The sequence below is a fragment of the Camelus bactrianus genome, chromosome 6, assembly GCF_048773025.1.
Source record: "Camelus bactrianus isolate YW-2024 breed Bactrian camel chromosome 6, ASM4877302v1, whole genome shotgun sequence".
Lineage (NCBI taxonomy): Eukaryota > Metazoa > Chordata > Mammalia > Artiodactyla > Camelidae > Camelus > Camelus bactrianus.
In genome coordinates, this window is record NC_133544.1 from 81,090,924 (window position 1) to 81,112,158 (window position 21,235).

The following is a 21,235-nucleotide window of genomic DNA, read 5'->3' on the forward strand; positions in this document are numbered from 1 at the left end:
TAAAAATATGTATAAGTTTGTATTTTAAAAATAAACCTGGGAAAGTCTCAGGTAAAGTGGAATGGTTGGTAACTTTAGTAACATAATCTACAGTATATTTTAATCTGTATGCACCTTGAGATTTTTTTTAAATTGTGGTAGAAAACACATAACATAAAATTATCTTAACCATGTTAAGTGTATAGTATAGCAGTGTTAACTACATGCACCATGTTGTGCAGCTGATTCCCAGAACATTTTCATTTGGTAAAACGGAAACTCTATATCCACTGAATGAACAACTCCCCTTTTCTCTCTCTCCTCAGCCCCAGACAGCCACCATTCTACCTTCTGTTTCTAAGAGTTTGACAAATTATGTCCTTTAACCACGTGAAATTAAACTAAAATTCAGTAACAGAAAGGTAACAAGAAAGTCTCTGAACACTTGGAAATTAAACAACACACTTCTAAATGTGTTGGGTCCAAGAGTAAGACTCGAGGGAAATCAGAAAATATTTTGAACTGAACAAAAATGAAAATACAACGTATCAAAATTTGTGGGGTAGGGTTCAAGAAATGCATAGCATTAAATGCTTATATTAGAAAAGAAAGGCCTCAGGGTCAGTGATACAAGCTTCTACTTCAGGAAACCAGAAGAGAAAAATAAATGCAAAGGAGGCAGACGGAATAAAATCATAAAGACAGTAACAGAAATCAATTACATTTTAAAAATAAGACAAAAATCAACGAGACCAAAAACTGGGTCTTTGAAAAGACAGTAAAATTGATACACCTCTAGCAAGACTGACCAAGGGAAAGAGAAGACACAGATTACCCAGGGAAGAGTGGAAGGGCGGGTAGCACCACAGATTCTGCAGAAACTAAAAATAAGGAAATATTCTGAACAGCTCTACACACATAAACTCAACAACTTTGATGAAGTGGACCGATTCTTTGAAAGCCAAAAACTACCAAAATGCATCTAAGATGAAATCTATAAACTGAATAGTCCTACAACTATTAAAGAAACTGAATTCATAGTTGAAAGCCTTCTGAAAAAGAAAAGCAAGGATCTGTGGCAGCTGCCACTCCTGAGGCACTGACGCATGCGTTTCTCCCGCTGCCATTCCACTTTCTCTTTCTAGCCCACCTCTCGAGGTTTCCCACTGCTCCTGGTGCGCCTCTGCAAGGGGCGATTCACACCCTGACCTCAGTTTTCCTTCATGGAGGCCTGTGTCCATCCCTCTAGTTCTCAGTCAGCCGAAATCCTACCTGCCCTTCAAGACTGCAATCAGGGCCTTCTGTATTCTTCCCAGATTCCTTCAGGCCAGCAAGCAATGCCTGTGCTCGGGCCACAGTATTCTGGCTCCTACCAGAACCGTCTCCACCAGCCCTACCTGGGCAAAGCAGCCACAGGGGAACTTGCTGTAAAAGTGCTATTGCAGAGATGGTGAGAGAAAGCTCCACGTGAGACCTTATTTTTACAGTTCATGACTAGAAACAGAAAAAATTAGGAACTAGGGAAATTTTTTCTCTTCCCAGGAACCGGTCTGCCTCGCCACACCAGATGGGCTCAGAGAGCTGATGGAGTTTTGCTTTTCCTCCTGGCAGTCAGAAGGCTCTGAGCCAGTTTTCCAGCTACTCTGTCCACTGTTTATACTGTTCTTCAGCTTCGATCTCCTACTTGTGTTCATATTCTGTTACTGGGCTGCCGTGCTGTCATGGCAAAGCCACTGCAAATCCTGGTGTGCTGTGTTTACAGCAGGAGCTCAATCAATATCTGAATGAACACATGCCTCTAAAATGCAAGTGCTGAAACTCAGAGCAACACCCTGGAAGGGCGGTGCTACCCTGGTGGCCACTCTCGGCTGCTGAGAGGAGAAAGGACCGGGCACCTACGGGGACAGATGGGGTTTTCCCTGACAGCAGGTGCTGCGGGTTCTGGACTGGTGCATCTTGCTCGAGTCCCTGTTCACTCACCTTGGGGGACCTACTGGTGGAATGAGAGTTACTTAGCACACACTCTGGTGGCCCATGGAGGTTTACAGCTTTACTTAAAGGAGGCCAGAAGCCTACTTCAGAGGCCTACAGGGCATCTGCTCAGGGCTTGGAAAATAAACAGAACTCTTTCCTTTCTCAATGAAGAGGAAAGGTCCACAAAGCACGGTGCTTCTGAATATCCCCTCATTTCTGAAAATCACAACCGGCTGACAAGGGAATTTGCCACACTGGTTTGTAGGGAGGTCCAACTCCAAGCTTCACTGACGCTAAAAAGATGTAACGGATGCCTCACATTTATTTCTTGGCTCAATACACCCTTTCCGTCACTTTCTCTTATCTCACTGCCATCATCACCGCCCTAGGTTCTCCTATCACATACAGGTATCAAATCCCTGTATGTATTAGAAAAATCTTAAATATCTACCCCATACTATATGTTCTCTAATCATGTGACAGTGTTCATTCAAACAACAGCTCATGGTCTGTGTTTCCTCAATTTAGAGATAAAGAGAAGTCGATACAGCTCAAGACTGTGGATCATCACTTCCTCAGGATGGACTCCCAGGGCCTTAGCCTGGCATCCGAGAGCCTCCCAGTCTGGGCCCACTTGCCCCTCAACTATGGCCCTGCTGCTCCTGACACAAACCTCTGCTTCATCTAGACCGAGCTGTGTGCTCTTGCTGAGGAGGGTCCTCACTCAGCTCCACCACTGTGCCTTGGCCTACTCATTCCCCTGCCTGGAATGCTCTTCTCCCATATTCAGTCACTTACACACAGTTTTCAGGCTTCTTCAACTTTTTGGTCCACGATAATCTCTCCTCTCTGAAGCATTTCCTGCACCACTTGTTTGTGACTTAATCACAGCGGCCTTGAATCATCATTTAGCTTCTCAATAGCAGGGATCAAATTGCCCTTTCCTTTGTTTCCTGCGTCCCCCACCAGCAGTGTTAGTCACAGAGGTGGTGGTCAATAGATATTAGTTGAGTATATGATAGACACAGAGGGACAGAATTTAAAATACACACTTACGAGTTCCCAGTTGAAGCCACTCTGCCGGAGCATCAAGTTAGCATCGTGCAGAGTGGTGGGAGGAGCGCCTGGGCATCAGAGGGCCCACATCTCCAGGTGTTGAGAGTCATCCTGCATACCCTGCATACCCAGTGCAGCTCTTGTGGAGGGAGGGGCAGGACTGTGGCCCTGGACCTGAAGAGCATCCTTTCCAGCCAGCCTCTCCAGGGTTAGTGCTAGTTTATGGGTCTTACCTTATCTGCATCCCTTTTCTGCAGGAGCACATGTCCTTGCGCAGGAAGAGGCTGTTGAGGGTGACCGCCCCGATCAGGAAGAAGAGCTGCTTCACTGCCTGCCTCACGATCTCGGGGTCCAGGCCGTTCTGGCACATGGTGCTGTAGAAGTAGCTCAGCTGCTGCAGGATGGAGGTCATCGTGTAGGCGTCCGTGTCATCTATGCTGGATGACCGCTTCCGGAAGCCTGTGGGCTTCAGGCCGGAAATGCCCTGCAGACTCTCAAACTCCAGCATGCCGGGCACTAGGGGGAAAATGGAAGCTTTTCTTGCACACACGGTGGGGACACCCAGAGGACATGTCCACTGCACTTGTGTGTCTGTTTCAGGAGGTGGGACATTTTCCACCTGTATTCGTGACAGAGAAAGCAGAAGAATGGAGGTTGGGGGGCCCCGGGGTCTGAGGCGGATGGGGGTGCACAGCTATCTACAGCAGGGTGTGGAGAACCTCTTCTTTCAACTTCACAGGAGAGAGAGCCGGTTAGCGTGACAACTTATGGTCTGGAACCATTTAAAGCCTGAAGTATTTAAATTTCAGAAAATTGAAGAACATATATAAGAATTTGAATGGGTCTTTAGAATTTCAAAAATACTTTACTAAGAACCAGGATTAGCCACACGAGGAGCAGCAATTCTCCCAAGTCTTTCCCTTCAGGGTGAATCCCCCTTACAGAAAGAAAACTGTGACCCAGGTACTTTCATATATGTAATCATTTCAAGCAATCAAATAATTAAAAAAATGTACATTTTCACTATTAAAATTTGATTTAAAATTATGTTCTTTGTAACCATACACTTTATACACCAGACTTATTTTTTTAAGGTTATCAACGTTAGTATAAATATTTCTTGGGCATCAATTCTTTTCTTACCTATTATTGGCTGAATGTTATTTTCCATTACAATAATGAACTGATGGTATATTCGGATAGCCACATCACTAAGAATCTGTCTGTATTCTGAAAGGTCAAAATTGTTCAAGCAGTTCTTATTCTGATGTGGACTGTTATGCTTCATGAACTCCTGAAAGTAATTTTGAGCATAGAAATATCAGAATAAAATTAAAATACTATCTCTACCAAAGATATAATCAGCTTCTATTATAACTCCTATACTTCGCAAATTAATGTTTGATTTGTATCAAATGAGTTCTTGATGTTCAGGGTGGCATTTATTTTCTATAACTAACTACAGTTGACCCTTGAATGACACAGTTTGAACTGCATGAGTCCACTTGTATGTGGATTTTTTTCAGTATATACATACTACAGTACTACATGACCTGCAGTTGGTTGAATCTGAGGATGTGGATCTGGGGATGTGGAGGGCCGAATGTAAAGTTATATACTGAGGGTAGGTGCCCCTAACGCCCACATTGCTCAAGGGTCAACTGTAAATATTGCTGTATTGTTTACTTCCCCTCCAAACATGTGCCCCCTCTCCCCGCTCCCCGACTACAGTGGAAAACACTTCCACGGAAGCTCACAGGAAAACTGCACAGCGCCCAAGAAAACAAACTGCTGTAAGAAGTCAGTAATGCAATAAATGAGATTCATAACTTTATAATCACAGAGTGTAAATCAATCTGAAATGTTTTCAAATGTGTGCTATGGACTGAATATTTGTGTCCTGTCCCCAGCTCTGTATATTGAAGCGCTAACCTCCAGGATGGCTATATTTGGAGGTGGGGCCTCCAAGGAAGTAATTAGGGTTAAATAGGGTCATAAGGGAGGGGCCCTGATCTGACAGGATTAGTGTCCTTACAAAAGGAGACACTAGAAAGCTCAGCCTCACCCTCTCCAACCCCACGCACTGAGGAAAGGCCATGTGAGAACATATGAGAAGGTGGCTACCTGCAAGCCAAGAAGTGAGCTTTCACCAGTGGCCCAACCATGCTGGCACCCTGACCTCAGACTTCTAGCCTCCAGAATTATGAGAAAACAAACTTCTGTGGGTTAGGCCACCCAGTCTGTGGTATTTTGTTACAGCAGCCCAAGCAGACTAATACAGGATGGTTAACATGTTTGAAGAGATAAAAGAAAAAGAAAACATTATGACAAGAATAGGACATTAAAATAAGAAGCAGAGGTGAAAAAGAACTGTTGACATTTTAGATATAAAAATATAGTAATTGAAAAGACACACAGGGACAACAATATTGTATACATGGCTGAAGGGGGCAAATAAAAGATTTAAAAAATGGTATTAAACAGTATTGTCTTCCATGAATGCCCCACAAATGCCAGTTTGTCTTACATGGACTGGTCTGTGACCCCACTTTGGTATTCCTTTTAGTCAGAGGTTGGATTTTCTTTACTTATTTCTCCTTTTGTCCTATGAGTAGAAATAGGATTACTTCTACATTTTATTTTACTTTCCATTAGGACATTTGGCTACCCATGGAAAAGAAGATATGAGATCATTACCTCACATGTCAGTTGGGGGTAGGTAAATAATCACACCAATTTTGGATAAAATCCTAACTGTGAACTCTAAATTTGAATTACAAGTTTAGAAGAGAGAATAATTTCATGAACTCAGAGCAGGGAAGAATTTCTTGAATAAGACACTAAGACATATATTAAATCATAAAAGGACAGAATTGATAGATTTAAGTACAACAAGCTTCAAAAACTGTGTATGACAAAGGACTCCATAAAGAAAGTTAGAAGATAAGCCACAATCTATCTATAATATGTAAAGACCTCCTACAAATCAATAAGAAAAAAAATCACTCTAAGAAAAATGAAGAACGGATGTGAGTAGGCAATTTAAAAGGCAACCCAGGTGAGCAGTAAGCAAATGAAATGATGCTTGACCTCACAGCTGATCAATTCACAGCAATTTAAGTCAACAAGGTATCATTTGATGATCATGAGATCGATAAATTATAAAATGTCTATCAATACCCAGGTTGGTAAAGGTCTGGGACACTGAACCTTCATACACTATTACTGGGACTATAAAATGGTATAACCATTTTGGAGAGCAGTGAAAACCCTAAAAGCCATTTCTATTTTAGGTAAATGAAATTTTGCTCTGTGAGTACTTGAAGAGGGAGAACTTCTTGATGAGGTCAGCCTCTTGAAAGCAGAGCCAGGAGGGCAAAGGATTTATAAATTATGGAGGAAACAATCAGAATCTTGTAGAGAGAACAGCTATGAAGAAACAGGCATGTTGAACTAAAGGTTGTATTTTAGAGCCATAATATTAAAACTTCAGAATTTGACAACCAAAGGGAAACTTAAAAAAATCACTGAATCCACCTCATGGATTTTTAAGTCAAGGAAACTGAGGCTAGTAGCATGCCCAAGGTCTAAGCCTCCTTCTCAAAGTCTCTTGCCTGTGACTTCCATCCAAACAGATGTGAATTTGGCCTCCCAGGTGGGAAGGAAACCAGAAAGGCATTTGAGCAAGGGCTGTCCCTGGAGCTGGGTGTTTCCGCTCCTAGCGGTGAGACTGGCAGTCTGCACAGAACGCAGAGCAGGCGAGCGTCCCTACCTTTTCTCCACTGTACTGCTTCAGGCAATTGAGGAAATGACAAGTGTTGGAAAGCCAAAATGACAGCATCTCAAAGTCTTCTAAATGTTCCTTAAAAAACAAAAAACCAAGAAAAGGCAAAGTTGAATTTGGTGATTACTCTGAACCAAGAACAGACATATTTTACCTGTTTGGTTAGCTGGTGGCTTTTGACCAAAATGAACTCCTCTTTTATTCACTAGAGCCTTTGTTAAGTTTAAGCTATAAAGATAAGCTCATATTTAGTTAGCGGGTTACGGTTTGTGAAGTATTTCTGTGCAGGTTATGACACTTGAAGCAGGTGCTCCAGGAACGCCTGGGAAATGTAAGTCTCGGTCCCTGCCCTCCAAAGCTCACAATCTGACTGGGGAGATGGACGGACGTGACACATACAAGTACACAGGTAAATAGGTGGCCGAGTGCCTATACGATGGGGAACCAGGGCAGCTGAGGACACCTCAGAAGAGAGATGGGAGGATGTCCCCCTTGAAGGAAAGGGTAGACAGACAAGAGCTCAAGCTTAAGGATTCTGTTGGCAAGAATTCCCTCAACTTACGGGGCTGGAAGAAGAACAAGCACAGGAGGCAAAGGGACAGTGATCAGAGAGGTGAGAGGAAACTGAGAAAGTGATGGGATTTGAAAGACAAGGTCAGAGGGTTTCAAAGAGATGGTGCTACCAGATCAGTCCATTTAAAGAAAATAAAAATTACGGGAATACCATTGGATTCAGCACAAGGAACTACTGGTTATCCTTCTGTGGAGTGACAGGGGAAGAAGTCAGATTGCAAGGAGTGAAAGAGAATTGGGGACAACTATTTTAAGTACTTTGGCAGCAGGGGGTGGGGTGGGGTGCGTGGAGAAAAAGGCCCAGTGGCCGAGAGGGTTTGTGGACCAAGTGAGGGTTGCTTTCACATGCTGTGCACTGGATGGCAGGCTGGGGGCGGCAGGGAGCCACTGGAGAAGTTGCTGACAAGAAAGGATTTACACTCCTCACGCCACGCCTCTTTTGGTTTCTAAGGATTTAAAGGTTCCAGGGCAGCGAAACGGGGGACATGCTGTGTGCCTATGGCCTGGAACACAAGCGTGTCCTGAGAAAACCCAATCTATGCAAATATGGACAGGGAAAACATCAATTTGTGCACGTCTCTCCCAAGAACACCTTGGTAGCTCCCCTGAAGACAGTGACTATGAAGCACCCAGCACCAAATCAATGCTAGTTTTCCACTCCTAACTCCTGATGGATAATGAATTCTTGGTATAAAACTTTTGGGGGGGTTGGGGGGGGAGGGAAGAATTACCCATCCTCTGACCCCTCATGCATTCACTCTTTTTATTCTTCCCTTTTCCTGGAGTATTTAAAATAGGATTTACATATTTTACTGAATGTGAGATAAGACTTCCCAACTAAAAAAATTCAAATACATCTCAGAATCGAACTTGCTTCTTATTTGGAAGGGGGATGAAAAATAACGACTCTATATTTTACTTCTTCCTTTCTGGGCTGGGAATAAAATTACGGGCTGTAGTTTTTTAAGGGAGAATTAAATTCATGCGAAGGGAAGAGATGAGTAACTTTTCAGTCTTTCCCATTCCTCAGCATTCACACTTGTTACATGGACAGACACGTATTCCCTGCAGCCAGGAATCTCACCCCTAAGAGGGCAGAAGTGGTGGGGTGGTGGCCACGGGGTTGCAGTCTTACAAGTAAGAGATTTAAGGTCTATCAGTAGATCCCCACCCCTAGGGCTCTCTGCCCTAAGGTGGTTTTCCTTAACAGCGTGGCTGCTTTCACTGGTGGGTCCTCAGGCTGGTTTGGGGAATCATGTGGTTAACCTAGGACAGTTAATCCTCGTAAGTAACGTGGAGCACAGCAGGGATATGAAAGCAACAGAAGAGGTTGCTCCTGCCTTCAGGGTCAATGTCAAAGGTTCCTACCTTAACCACCTGCTTGATGCCGTTAATGGTGCTGTTCATGAGGGACTTGAGCATGCTGGCGTCATTGAGAGAGTCTGCGTAGCGCACACACATGAACAGGATGTGAGCTGGAAGCCCGGGGATCATGTTCACCACCACACCACGGGGCTTCAGGTCTGAAGCAGAGAGAGTCGATGAGGATTACAGCTGACGGTCAGCTCTCCCCTGGGGAACCTCTGACTATGGGACAGGGGTTGTTTGCTTTTTTGTACTTGATGCAGTGCCCAGATGCATAGGGGTGCCCTGTCTTTTTGAGGAATTCAGTCTGGCTCTTTTCTTGGCAAAAATAGACATAAAGGTGCCACCTGCTCCTCTTACTTGTCACTTGCCAAGTGCTTTTTCTTTTTTAAGCTGAATAAAAGACAGAATTTGTGTTCCTCCCTGGTGTGAAGACCCTGGAGTTCAGATCTCTAAGGTAAGAGAGGAACCCCAGTTCCATGCACCCCAAGTCAGCCTCTATGATGAGGATGGATTAAGACCTCAGTGATCACTTGCACCCGTTTTGAATAGAGAAAGCAGTCACACAACAGTCCTGCAGAGGAGGACTAGCGGGTCTGGAGGTGAAGAGGATGGCAGGGAGGCAGAGTGGGGATGAAGAAAAGAGAGAAACTATAAAACAAGTTAAGACCGGCAAACAAAGACCTTCCGGTATCTGCATTAAGACGGGGGAACAAAGAGGCCCCTGTGCGCCAGCAGGGGTAGAGAGGAAAGGGCAGGGGCTGACGTGCTCCGAGGGGGGCCGCTTAGGAGAAGAGGAGTAAGGCTACACATGGGAGTTTTGCTTTGAGATTCTGGGACCAGCTGATAGGGAGACAGCCTTTCTCTTTCTCCCTGGAAAACCACGTGGTTTTCACACTGAAGACAGTCTAGCAAGATTGGTTCTAAGACCACCAACGCTGGAGCATGCACATTGGGAGACTCCTGCGACTGAGGTGCGGCTGGGAAGCCCCCGTCATGCCGCCTGAAGTAAACTGCTCAGCAGAAGTCAAATGGAGCACGGGGGCCACAACGACCCCTCCCACTTGGCTGCTGTGCTGAGACGCAAAGGTGAGGAGATGTGTCCTCTACACAGACCGTGTGACTGGACTTGGGAAGAGGTTACGGCAGTGCATATCAGCTGAAGGCAGGACACCCCCAGACGGCATCTGGCAACGTCTGGGGGCGTTTTCATGATCATGACTAGGGGTTGCTACTGGCTTCCAGAGAACAGAAGCCAATGATACTGTGCAACATCCTACAAGGCAAAGGCCCACAAACAAAGAATTATCTGGTCAACAGTGGTGAGGCCAAGAAACTCTGTGCCAGGCGGAGAAGCAGTGGAGGAAGAAGATGGACTGCCCCGGCCCAGGATGGCGGCAATGATTGATGCTCAAGTTCACAAAGCAACAATTCAGAGTTCCAGGTTTCACTACCAAGAATGAGATTTTGAATGAGCTTGGCCTCATCTTCTCTCTTGTATTCCAGCATTCCAAGGTACTCCCTGGGTCCCGAGGACAGGTGCACATCATTGGCTGTGGGCAGAGGCAAACAATCAGCTAAATGCACAAAAACAACTTCCACAGGCATTATAATGAGAATGCTCTGTCTCTTTCCACCCCATTCTGGCTGGTTAGCACATGAACTCCTGCAGCTTTCCAATAAATGCAAACTTTACTGAGTCCTGAAGGATTCTCCTGGTAGTGACTCTTATCTGTGAGTGCACCAGTGAGCGCAGCTGCTGCTGAAAAGGCTGCGTTATCCTCCAGGGAAGCCCCATGATACCTGGGATAGACTGAGCACAGGGGGATAGGAAAGCAATCCAGGATGTTGCTCCTGCCTTCAGGATGCTGATGCTACAGGTAAAGACATGAGATTCACAAAACATTTGGTGTGCAAAGCACCAAACTGCATGATTTCCAAGGTGGCTGGACTGGCTTCCTATGTGCTGTAACAAGGTGCCACAAAACTCGGTGGCATAAAAAACAATTTTCTTCAACACAATTTAAAAAATCTTACATTTCTAGGGGTCAGAAGAATAAAAGAGATCTCACAAGGTTAAAATCAAAGTGTCAGCAGAGCTGTGTTTCTTCTGGAGGCTCTGAGGAAGAACTTATTTCTTGCCTTTTCCAGCTTCCAGAGGCCACTCACACTCCTTGGCTTGTGGCCACATCACTCTGACCTCCGCTTCCACCATCGCATCTTTCCCTCTCTCTGCTCCCATCGTCACATCACCTTCTCTCACTCTGACACTCCTGCTTCTTTCTTATAAGGTAGATCGCTTGCCATTACATTGGATCCACCTGGATAATCCAGGATACTCTCCCCATCTCAAGATCCTTCACTTCATCACATCACAGAGCAGGTGAAGTGACAATAGAAGCACAGGTGGGAGAGAAAGATTCTGAGGATACTACGCTGGTGAATTTGAAGATGGAAGAGGCCCACAAGCCAGGAGACTCAGGTGGAAGGCCCCTAGAGATGGAAAAGGCAAGGGAACAGACTCTCCCCTCTAATACTTCCAGAAGCCTTGCTGACATGCTGATTTTAACCCAGTGAAAACCATTCTGAACTTCTGACCTCTAGAACTGTGAGATGATAAATTTACGTTCTATTAGGCCACGAATTTTATGGTGATCTGTTAGGCAGCCATGGGAAATGAGTACAGGAGACATAAGGATTTATGCAGAGATGGGTTGGGACCACTGAAAAATGCTTCTGGAAGGAGGTACTACTCTAGCGGGGCCAAGAAAAGTGAGCAGGCTCTGATGGGTGAAAAAGAAGACGCAGCAGGCAGAGAGCTAACAGAACGCTCTCCCACCGCATGAGCGTGTGTCCTGTTGATTTCCTAGCTCTGCCTCCGTGGAGACTGATAAAGGTAGAACGTTAGTGGCTTTACTAAGCAACCAGTTATGATAAGAATGACCTCTCATTGGGGAACTGCATCTGGATCGGGAAGAACAAGAAATGAAGCAGAAATACCTGATCAGAATATCATACTTTGAATGTTTTTTAAGGGCAGTGACTTGTATCTGAGCATGTTCCTTGGGAGCTAGTGCCACCCAGGGAGTGTCCAAGAGACACTGGCTTCCCGACAACTGCCACGTGAATGAGTAAGGAAGCAGACGCCCCGGCCCCAGTTAAGCCTTCAGATGACTGCATCTCTGCCCACAGCTTGACTGCAACTCAGAGCCAGAACCACCCAGCTAAGCTGCTTCTGGATTCCTAAGCTCCAGAACTGCATGTTGTTAAGTGTTTTTTGTTTTAAGCTGCTAAATTTTGGGACGGTTTGTTATATGACAATAGATAACACAGGAAGGGAAGCCAATGTCTAAATCCCACTTTAAACATATTGGGTTGAAGGTGATAACAGAAAGGTGAAGGAGTAGAGTTAGAAGCAGAAAGGGACCAGGACTCAGGGAAAGTGAGGAATGGCGAGTGGATTTTGGAAGTCCTTGTGTAGAGATGGCAGCTCACTCATTCTTTCCAACAATGGGGACACCACAAGGGCAATGGCAAGGACAGACATGGTCTCTGCCCTCATGGGGCAGACTGACCTGTACCATTTATTACTGAGCGGGAAAGATCCTCATTTTCATTTTGGACATTTTAAATGTGAGATGAGAGTTGAATAAATAACAATAAGGAGCCCTTCAAAGAATGAGTATGGAAAAAGGAACAGAGTTGAAGATACAGCCTCAGTGATAAAGGCTGGGAGGAAGACGCACTACTGAACAAAGAGCAAAGAGCGTTAGGAGAGGGAAGTCAGAACAGTTCAGACACAGAAGCAGGAGAAGGAAAGAAAGATGTGGGGGTGGTCCTTTTCCCAGGAGCTCATGAGGACCCTCGGTGTGAAGTTCAGTCCATGTTCAGGACTAATGTCTGGCTTTTTAGTTCTCTACTTCTTTTTTTCTAATAGAAATTGGGATATTGATCCCATGTAACTGGGAGAAGACGTGAATTTTAAAGCAATTAAATTTGAAATTTGTTCAGTTTCATTTTCACAAGGGGAGAGCTAATAGAAAAAGAGGTTAAAAGTATTCTTTATACGGTACCCCTTACAGTTACATGAGCAGGTCTGGGATTACGTGAGGGGTGGTGAGCTACCTGCCTGCCACGAAGGATCATTTAGCCCATCCCTGAGCTCCAAACCCACCAGTTGAGACTCATCCCTCTGGTTTTCAAAAACCAGCAAATAACACATCAACACATGTTGACCTCAGCTGAAAGTTCAAAAAAATAGGAAAATGAAGGTTATTTTTCCAACCTTTTTCAATTGTCTTGGTCAGAATCTTCACTTGGTCTTGTAGCTTTTTAATCACTCTGTCCTTCATGTCTAACTCTTCCTCAAGATCCTACAGAAATCAAAAGAAACAAGGACATTACCTTAGAGGCTCCTTATCTATTTTTTGGTAATAGCCTTCCTGAACTGTAATTCACATGCCACACAATGCACACTACATGGTTTCTTAGTATAGCCAGCTGTGCACCCATCACCATTATCTAATTCCACAGTATTTTCATCACATCAAAAAACCCCTAACTTTAAGCTGTCACCTCCTTGTCACTCTTCCAGCCCTTGGCAACTGCTGATCTGCTTTCTGTCTCTACGTATTTGCCTGTTCTGGAAATTTACTATAAATGGAATCATCCAATATGTGGCCTTTCATGTCCGTCTTCTTTCACCTGGCGTTATGTTTTCAGGGTTCATCTCTGCTGGGGCACGAATCAATACTTCACCGCTTTTTGTGGCTGAATAACATCCTATTGTATGGATATATCACATTTATCTTGATCTAATTTTCCCTTAATAAAATAATGCCCACTGCAGAGAATTTAAAAATATACAGGTGTGAAAATGGGCTCTCTGGATGTCAGTGGCTGGAGGTCGATAGAAACTTCAGAGGTTCGGGTCCCCACTTTGCCTCTCCTTCCTGATAAGGGGGTGGCCCTGCCTGTGCTGAACTTGGCTCAAGAACCACAAGAGTCCTGGATGCCCATAAATACTTCCGGCAGAGAATCTTTAAATTCTTCCTTAGTTCTGAGGGCTTTGACGAAGGAATTCAGGCTTCTCCAATCCAGCAGTGCCCACCATGCAGTCACGTGCCCTCTGGGGACTCCCAGGGCCGAGGCAAGTGTGTTGTTTCTCCTTAGTGGCCACCTCTCCCTGCTACAGTTCTGTGTCCCTGGCTAACCTCGTCAGGAACCTTATTTGGCCTTACAAGTGTAGGTACTGTTTCTTCCCTCCTATTTGAGCCTATTTTAAAAAAATCTAGTAATTTTTTTAAAAAGCCACCCATCAGTCCAGAACCTGGAGGAAATCACTGTTCACATGTTGATTTATTTCATTCTTTTCTTCTAATATGGCACATATACATTTTATAAAATTGGGTCACATTGCGTATGAAGTTTAAATCCTGCACTTCTCTCTCATTACTCTGCAGATATTTCCCTCTTTATCGATAACATACCAAACTGTCATTTTAATGGCTAAGTCACATGATTGTATAATAATTAAATCTGCCCACTATCGCTGGACATCCTTTTTTTCTTTTCTTTCCTTTTTTTTTTTGTTTGCTATGACTAATAACACTATGCTGACCACTCTGAACAAAAATCCTTGTCCACATATCCCATTACTTGCTTAGAACAGAATCTTAGAAATTACATTACCAAGTCAAAGAACGCACTTCCAGAGGTTCCTGATATTTGCCTCCAAACCACTCCTGAGAAAGCTGACGCCAGTTTCAGTCCCCAGGAACTATGTGTGACACGGCCCACTTCAGGGTGTTTTCACCAGCAACGTAAGATCATTATTATTTGAGAAGCAAAAATAATACCTAGCTTTAATTTTAAATTTCTTTGATAAATAGTGAGATGATCACTTAAAGTTTTTTTCTTTTTTTAATAAGGATTTTTTTTGACTCAAAGGATAATAAAGTGGGTTGAATAGGGTCACCTCAAAATCATGTCCACTTAGATCCCCAGAATGTGACCTTACTTGGAAATAGGGTCTTGGTACTTGCCATTAAACTAAGGATCAATGTGAGATCATATTGGATCAGGGTGGGTCCTAAATATAGTTGAGACTGTCCTTATAACAGACAGAAAAGGACACACAGAGGGAAGACACAGGCAGAGAGTGGAATTACGCTGCCACAAACCAAGGAACGCCAGGAGCTGCCAGAGGCAAGGACAGACTCTTTCCTAGAGACCTTAGAGGAGTGCGGCCCTGCTCACACCTTGAATTTGGACTTCTGGCCTCCACACTGTGAGAGTGCAACTTTCTGTTGTTTTAAGCCACCTAGTTTGTGGTAACTTATTATGGTAGTTCTGGGAAACTAATACAGTTTAATCTCATTTGTGGACAAAATCCACCACTGAAGAGAGAGAAATGGTATACTTTTGTCGCATACTCATCTGTTCGTTTGTAACACTGAGGCGACTGATTTGTTGGAATGACCACGTGGATATGACTGCTCCTCTGCTTGGTGCATTGCAGAAGAAACAGGCCTGGCCCTTCCCTGCCTGTGAGCAGAGCCACACACACAGGGGGACTCCTGAGCGGGACCCCACTGCTCCCGGAGCACCGGAAACAAATGCACAAAAGTCCCACACAACTCGGGGACTGACAGAGCCACACTCTCACAGCTAGGGAAGGAAGGCTCCCACAGGACAAGATGTGCAACACATGTGACCCCCCTCCTACCCTTTCCCCCTTACCACCCCCCCCAGCTGAGACCCAGGGACACACACGCAGGCACAGTGGCAGAAGGCGGGACAGCCTTCCACACAAGTTCAGCTGGCAGTTGCTTGTCTGGTGGGATTTCAGAAGTCTATTCTCTGAGAAAGCCAGACCCCTCCAAAAAGAGCCATCATCCAGGTGTCCTGACTGGAATGTATTACCTTCTATTAAATGTTAAGCTCTCTGGATTCCTCTTTTTATCTATAATTACTCTTCAAGGTAAATCCTGACACTGTAAAATATGATTTTACCCTATCATGTTTTTCTTGTGAGATAGGAAACATGGGGCCCTGACAGTGGGGAGCAGGGCCCGGGGGCAGGTCCAGGCGGACCACTGCCCTGCTGAGCCCTCCCCAAGTTGGGGTCTTGGAGGCGGCCAGGCCAGGGAGGGGCCTGAGATTGTCCACCTCCCGGGAAAGCATCCCATCTGCTACTCTGGTGCTTCTCAGTCTTGTGGGATTCACAAACCAGCACAACTTCAGAAGAATTGCTGGGAACTGTCAAAGAGTTCCCACAACTCACTCAACAAGGGCATTTACAATTTGATGAAGACTTTCACAATTTCGAACACCAGTCATCTCCTATCATGACCATTTCATCGAAGAACATTTTAACGCTGCAAACTGTAGGAAAGGCACACCCCCAGAAGCAAGCATGGACCTTTGCTATGCTAAGCTGTGCTCAGAGATGTACACACATCAGCCTGCCATCTTCAACGTGCTCTGGGCCAGAGAATCATCGTCTCAGACAGGTGCTGCTCAGGGGACAGTGCTCAAGACCTCACCACCCCTCCCCTCTCATCCGTGTAAATCCCAGGCTCCCCTGCAGCACCTGTCACCTCAGAGACCACCTGTCTTTTGATATAAGGAAACAGGCTGCTCTGGCAAAAAAGCAGACACTGCTCATTGGATGCTCCAGGTGGCCAGCCCCCCCTTTCAGTGATTCCTGTGCACAGGCAGTCATTTCTCAGCAAGTCAGAGGGTGTCTCACCCTGTTCTCCACAGTGAGATGAGACGCTTCGTGCCGCAAACTACTCTTGACCTCACTTTCAGTTTCAAACTGTTTCTTCAAGTGCTCGCCGGTCTCCTGCATTTCTTGACTCGTATCCATCAGCTTCTCTTTCTCTGTGGTGTGAATTTCATTTTGGGCTTCTACGGTCCTGGGAAAAGGATTGAGGAAATTTTGGTATCAGTCTGACTGTCGTGGAGAAGTCACTCATCATCACAGCAAGCACTGGTATTTCCAAAGATGGAAAAATACACTGGCCAATGTGTGTGTAAAGCAAATAGTACCCGGACAGGGGAGTGCTTGAAGTAGGGGGCAGAAACCAGGGTTAGTGGGGTATGAAACTGCCCTTGGACGGCCCCAGTCTGCTTAGCCTCATAAGAGGCCCTCATCCCATGACCCCAGCCTATAACCCTTGACTGCTCCCCCAGGGCATCTATTCCCACTCATACCCTATGACCAAACCCTGATGACCATCTCCTTTGTGAACAGCCCGGGAACCAGACACTCAGAAAGCCAGGGTTCAGAGAAACGAGAAAAGGAAACCCATTCAAAGAGTCCCAAAAGGGTGGCTTGACACTTTCCTACTGCTTTGGACCCCCATTTGGTCCCAATCCTACAACGAAGCCACATGACTGAAAGTGCTCTCTGGGGTGCAGAGTGTCCATTTATTGTTCTAAACATTAAGTATCTCAACAAGCTGGCAGCGAAATATTTTCCTCACCAGGCGGCACCAGAACCCCAGGCCCTCTGTTGGCCAGGATGTAATCTGGGGGGATTATCAATGAAGATTCTCTATCAACATGGATTTTAGGCCTTACCCAAAGGGGTCTGCTAAGAGAGAAGCTGTCTTCTCTCACATGGTCTTAATTTATCACTTTTTTGAAGAGATAATTCATGCCTATGGCATAACACGCCAAGGGCATAAAGGGTCTACAGTGAAGAGTAAGTCTCCTCTTTCCCCTGTGCACCAGGCACCCAGTGACCCTCCACGCCGGCAACCAATGTTTTGTCTTGTTTCTTGTGCATTCTTCCAGAGAAGGGTGTGTGTGTGTGTTTCTTTTCTTCACATTCGAATGCTAATATATTATACAACTTAAGTAACACTTGCTTTTTTGGCTTAATAACCTATCTTGGTATCTCCCACAATTTCTGAAAAGAAAGGCATTACAGGAGCGCAAACTTGAAGTACATGAGTGTTAACACTTACTTTCTTTGCATTCCTTCCTCTTCTCTATAGCGATTCAACTGATGAGACAATTCTTCTAGTTTTCCTGGAATGAGAAGAACCTCTGGCACTTTGGAGGCCACATCACTGCATTCTGATTCGGGTTTGGTCGTATTTTCATATCTTTAGTTATCAAGGGTTCTAAGTTGTACTCACCTAGAGATTAGGTTTTGTTTGGTCCAAACAATGTTTAAAAACTTTTCAAGGCATTATTTTAAAATTATGATATTTCATGCAAAAATCTGAATTTTTATTATTTTTTTAAAATAGGAGTATCAACACTGGGGCCTAATTCCCTACTTAGCAGCAATCAATGGAGCTCGGAGGCAGCTGCTGCCTTAAAGTGCCCATGCACCTTCCTGCACATCCACCTAGCCCACTCATCACATTTATGTCACCTGCCTGGCCCCACAGAGACTCAGTTTGATACCCCTGGGTGTCATTTTCCGGGCACAAGAAACCATTTCCTAAAAGCAGCTTCGTGAGCGTCCCAGTTACCTTTCATGGATTCGTTTTGTTCAGTCAGGCGGATTTCAAGGTCTTGCTTCTGTTTCTCCAGTTCTGAAATTTGCTGTTTAAAGTCTGGGATCATCTGCAGAGAAGAAATAGAAATATTAGAATATAAAATTCTTGCATGTACGAACTTTAAAATCCCAGAGCTACTCAGAAGCAAACTAAACCATCTAGGTATTTAACCCTGTGGAACATGCGTCCAGCATGGTCGTGTAAGGGGGCAGCCAAGGCATTAGGCTAGACAGACGTCATGTTTTTCACCTCAAGACCTATATGGTCACGAGAAACACCAGCAGGCTCAGAGTGAGTGGTTCTTACATGGCTACCACCCTCCGCATCACCGAGGGCTCCTGCAGAGAAGGAGGTGTACCAGCTGGGCGGGCACATGGGGATTCTCTCTGAGTTGAGGGAGGGATGATGTGAGGAAATGCAGCCAATCTCTTTGGTTCAGGCCCAGAAGCATCATCACCTCATCTAAAAACAGGTGAATTATCTCAAAGGGGTACCACTGTGCCCTTTGAATTCCAGGCTGTGCACGGCTCTGTTTGTGGACATCTGGAATGATCCACTGTGTTTCAAAATCTTCTGTCCTTGTCTAGCTATATCTCTCTTTAAAGGCCCATCATTCCACCCTCAGTCAGGTAAGGAGAGTTTTTCTGTTGTCAAAGTTTATAAAAATGCCTGTGCCTCTGAAGTCCAAATGAAGAATTTTTTGATTGCACAACTGGATCTCACTGCAAATTCTTCATTACACTTTCACCCAAGGAGTAAACAAAGATGTGCGGTCCTTAACTACGGTTCCACACATCCGCTGTGCCCAGGATCACATCTCACCTGCTGACACAGCCCTGAGATCTCCTACTGCTCCCAGGCTGGGCAGAGGAGGAGGAGTCAGCAAAGAAGCTGAGAAGGAGCAGCCAGTGAGGCAGGATGAGAAAACGTGTAGAGTATGGTGACCTGGAAGCCAACAGAACAATAAGGAGGGAGAGGAAGTGGTTAAGTCACCAAAAGCTGCTGAGAGACTGAGACGAGGGTGAAGAGGAAGCCCCTGTGCCCAGCCCTGAGCAGGTAGATGCAGTTAGTGGCGGGGACGCACGGCAGAAAGGGGTAGCTGTGGAATAAGTGGGAGGGAAGAAATCACAGCTCGGTGGCCATGGAAGAGCACGGCCAAGCCCCCAGAGAGACTGAATGGTGGCTGGAGGAGGTGTGGGGTGGAGAAAGGAACGTTTTTTGATGAGAAGATTCCTAAGACATTTCTTCATGCCTGTAGGTATGAGTTAGAAGAAAGGATGCAGTGGGAAAGAACGGGCATTATGGAAGAAGGATGTTGAAACAGTGAGATGAGCAGGAGACCTGCCTTCTGAACGCACGCCCCTCTCAAGTGATGCCCTTTTACCTTGATGCTTTTTGTTACTTTCAAAGGGGTTAGGGCTAGATTTTAAATACATAGGTTTAAACACACACACATGAATTACAGAATTTGCACCCATCCTACGGTAAACACTCTCAAAATGTTTTCCAGCCTGGGATAATTTTATAATTTTATTTTCTGAACCAGTTATTTCCCTCCTGGAAAACATAATTCATTTTACAGCCGAGAAACTGAACTTTCCTTCACTAATGCGTAACATCTCCCGAATAACGGCCAGGACGGGGGCCCGGGGCAGAGACTCTACCATGTTTTCTGATGTCAGCCTGGTAACTTCATGACGGATGCTCTCATTGATGTCATTCTCTTCTCTAAATAATTTCTGCAGGTGGTTGATTTCTTGACTGAGATGCGCCACTTTGAAGTTCAAAGCTTCAATCTCCTTCTCGTAGCAGTCCTTCTGGGACTGGAAATGGCTCTCCAAGACACTGTTAGAGGAGGGTCAAGAAGTTAACCACACGGCCTTTACCCTGCTGTGCTGAGGACTCTGCGCGTGCACTTGTGCAGCCGTTACGAGAACCCACGATGACAGCCAGGCACTAAGCACACAAAGTTCACTTACAGACACACGGTTACAGGCTGTGGAATTAGGAACATATAATTACAAAAACCTTCTAGCTAGTTAGGAAGTGTTATGTGGTGTTAACGTGCAGTTAATGGTGAGAAATTTTATTTTAGACATTATTAAAATTACATTTTTACTCTAATGGTTAAAATATGTTTTGTATGATGCAACAATGATAAAGATACACGTTATTATACACTTTTCAAAACCCATAGAATGTACAACACACAGAGTGAACTCTACTGACTTGGTGACAATGACGTGTCAATGTAGGTTCACCCATTTTAACAGACGTGCCCTCTGGTGAGATGTTGGTAGTGGCTGTGCATGTGTGGGGGCAGGAGGTGTTATGTGAGACATCTCTGCACTTTCTGCTCAGTTTTGCTGTGAATCTAAAACTGCTCTATAAAATAAAGTTTATTAATGTAAAAAACGGCAGACACCTTAAATTTAAACATATCTATATATCTATAGCAACACTAGCTGACTTATTTGATATAATTAGTTTTCATTGTACAGGTTATGGGTTTTATTACTTGGCCATGTATCCCACAAAGAGATAGTTCTTCATTACTAAACTAATTCTCTAATCCTTGAAGAAATATTTCCAGGGATTATTAGACCATTCTGCTGTAGGAAATTTACTTTTTGTATCAAATTTACGTAACATAAAATTTTGACTTTCTGGTAGTCTGTTGTCTCTGAAAAATCACAAAGAACCCTGAGGGGAATTTCTCACCGTGTTGCTTTCTTTAGTCCTTCATAAGCAAACCAAAGTTCTCCATCCTCATTTAAATGTTCCAAATCTTCCACAGAGAGCCTACAACACAAGGAGAGTAAGAAAATCATGTCTCTCATGTGTTACACGTCTCTAAGTGCTTGGTAATGCAAACATGATTACCTGCTTCTTACATCTTCAATGTCATAGCTCTCAAGAAGCTGTCTGGTGATCTCTGACATCTGTTCTGAGAGGAAAAGGCAGAGCTGGTATAAATTACATT

The 21,235-nt window shown here is 44.7% G+C and overlaps 1 protein-coding gene across 2 annotated transcripts in view; it reads right to left on the reverse strand.

Annotated features, from left to right (window-relative positions):
* Positions 1 to 21,235, reverse strand: part of MYO5C (myosin VC) — a 91,042-nt gene that overhangs the window by 8,668 nt on the left and 61,139 nt on the right. For both annotated transcript variants that reach the window (XM_074366138.1, XM_074366140.1), the window contains 12 exons: positions 21,136 to 21,199; positions 20,974 to 21,054; positions 19,917 to 20,097; positions 18,226 to 18,319; positions 17,710 to 17,773; positions 16,485 to 16,653; positions 13,017 to 13,104; positions 10,186 to 10,284; positions 8,735 to 8,889; positions 6,782 to 6,871; positions 4,153 to 4,303; positions 3,243 to 3,525 (listed from right to left, as the gene is read on the reverse strand). In XM_074366138.1, coding sequence (XP_074222239.1) covers positions 3,243 to 3,525; positions 4,153 to 4,303; positions 6,782 to 6,871; positions 8,735 to 8,889; positions 10,186 to 10,284; positions 13,017 to 13,104; positions 16,485 to 16,653; positions 17,710 to 17,773; positions 18,226 to 18,319; positions 19,917 to 20,097; positions 20,974 to 21,054; positions 21,136 to 21,199 — 1,519 coding nt within the window. The remainder of the gene's footprint in view (positions 1 to 3,242; positions 3,526 to 4,152; positions 4,304 to 6,781; positions 6,872 to 8,734; positions 8,890 to 10,185; positions 10,285 to 13,016; positions 13,105 to 16,484; positions 16,654 to 17,709; positions 17,774 to 18,225; positions 18,320 to 19,916; positions 20,098 to 20,973; positions 21,055 to 21,135; positions 21,200 to 21,235) is intronic.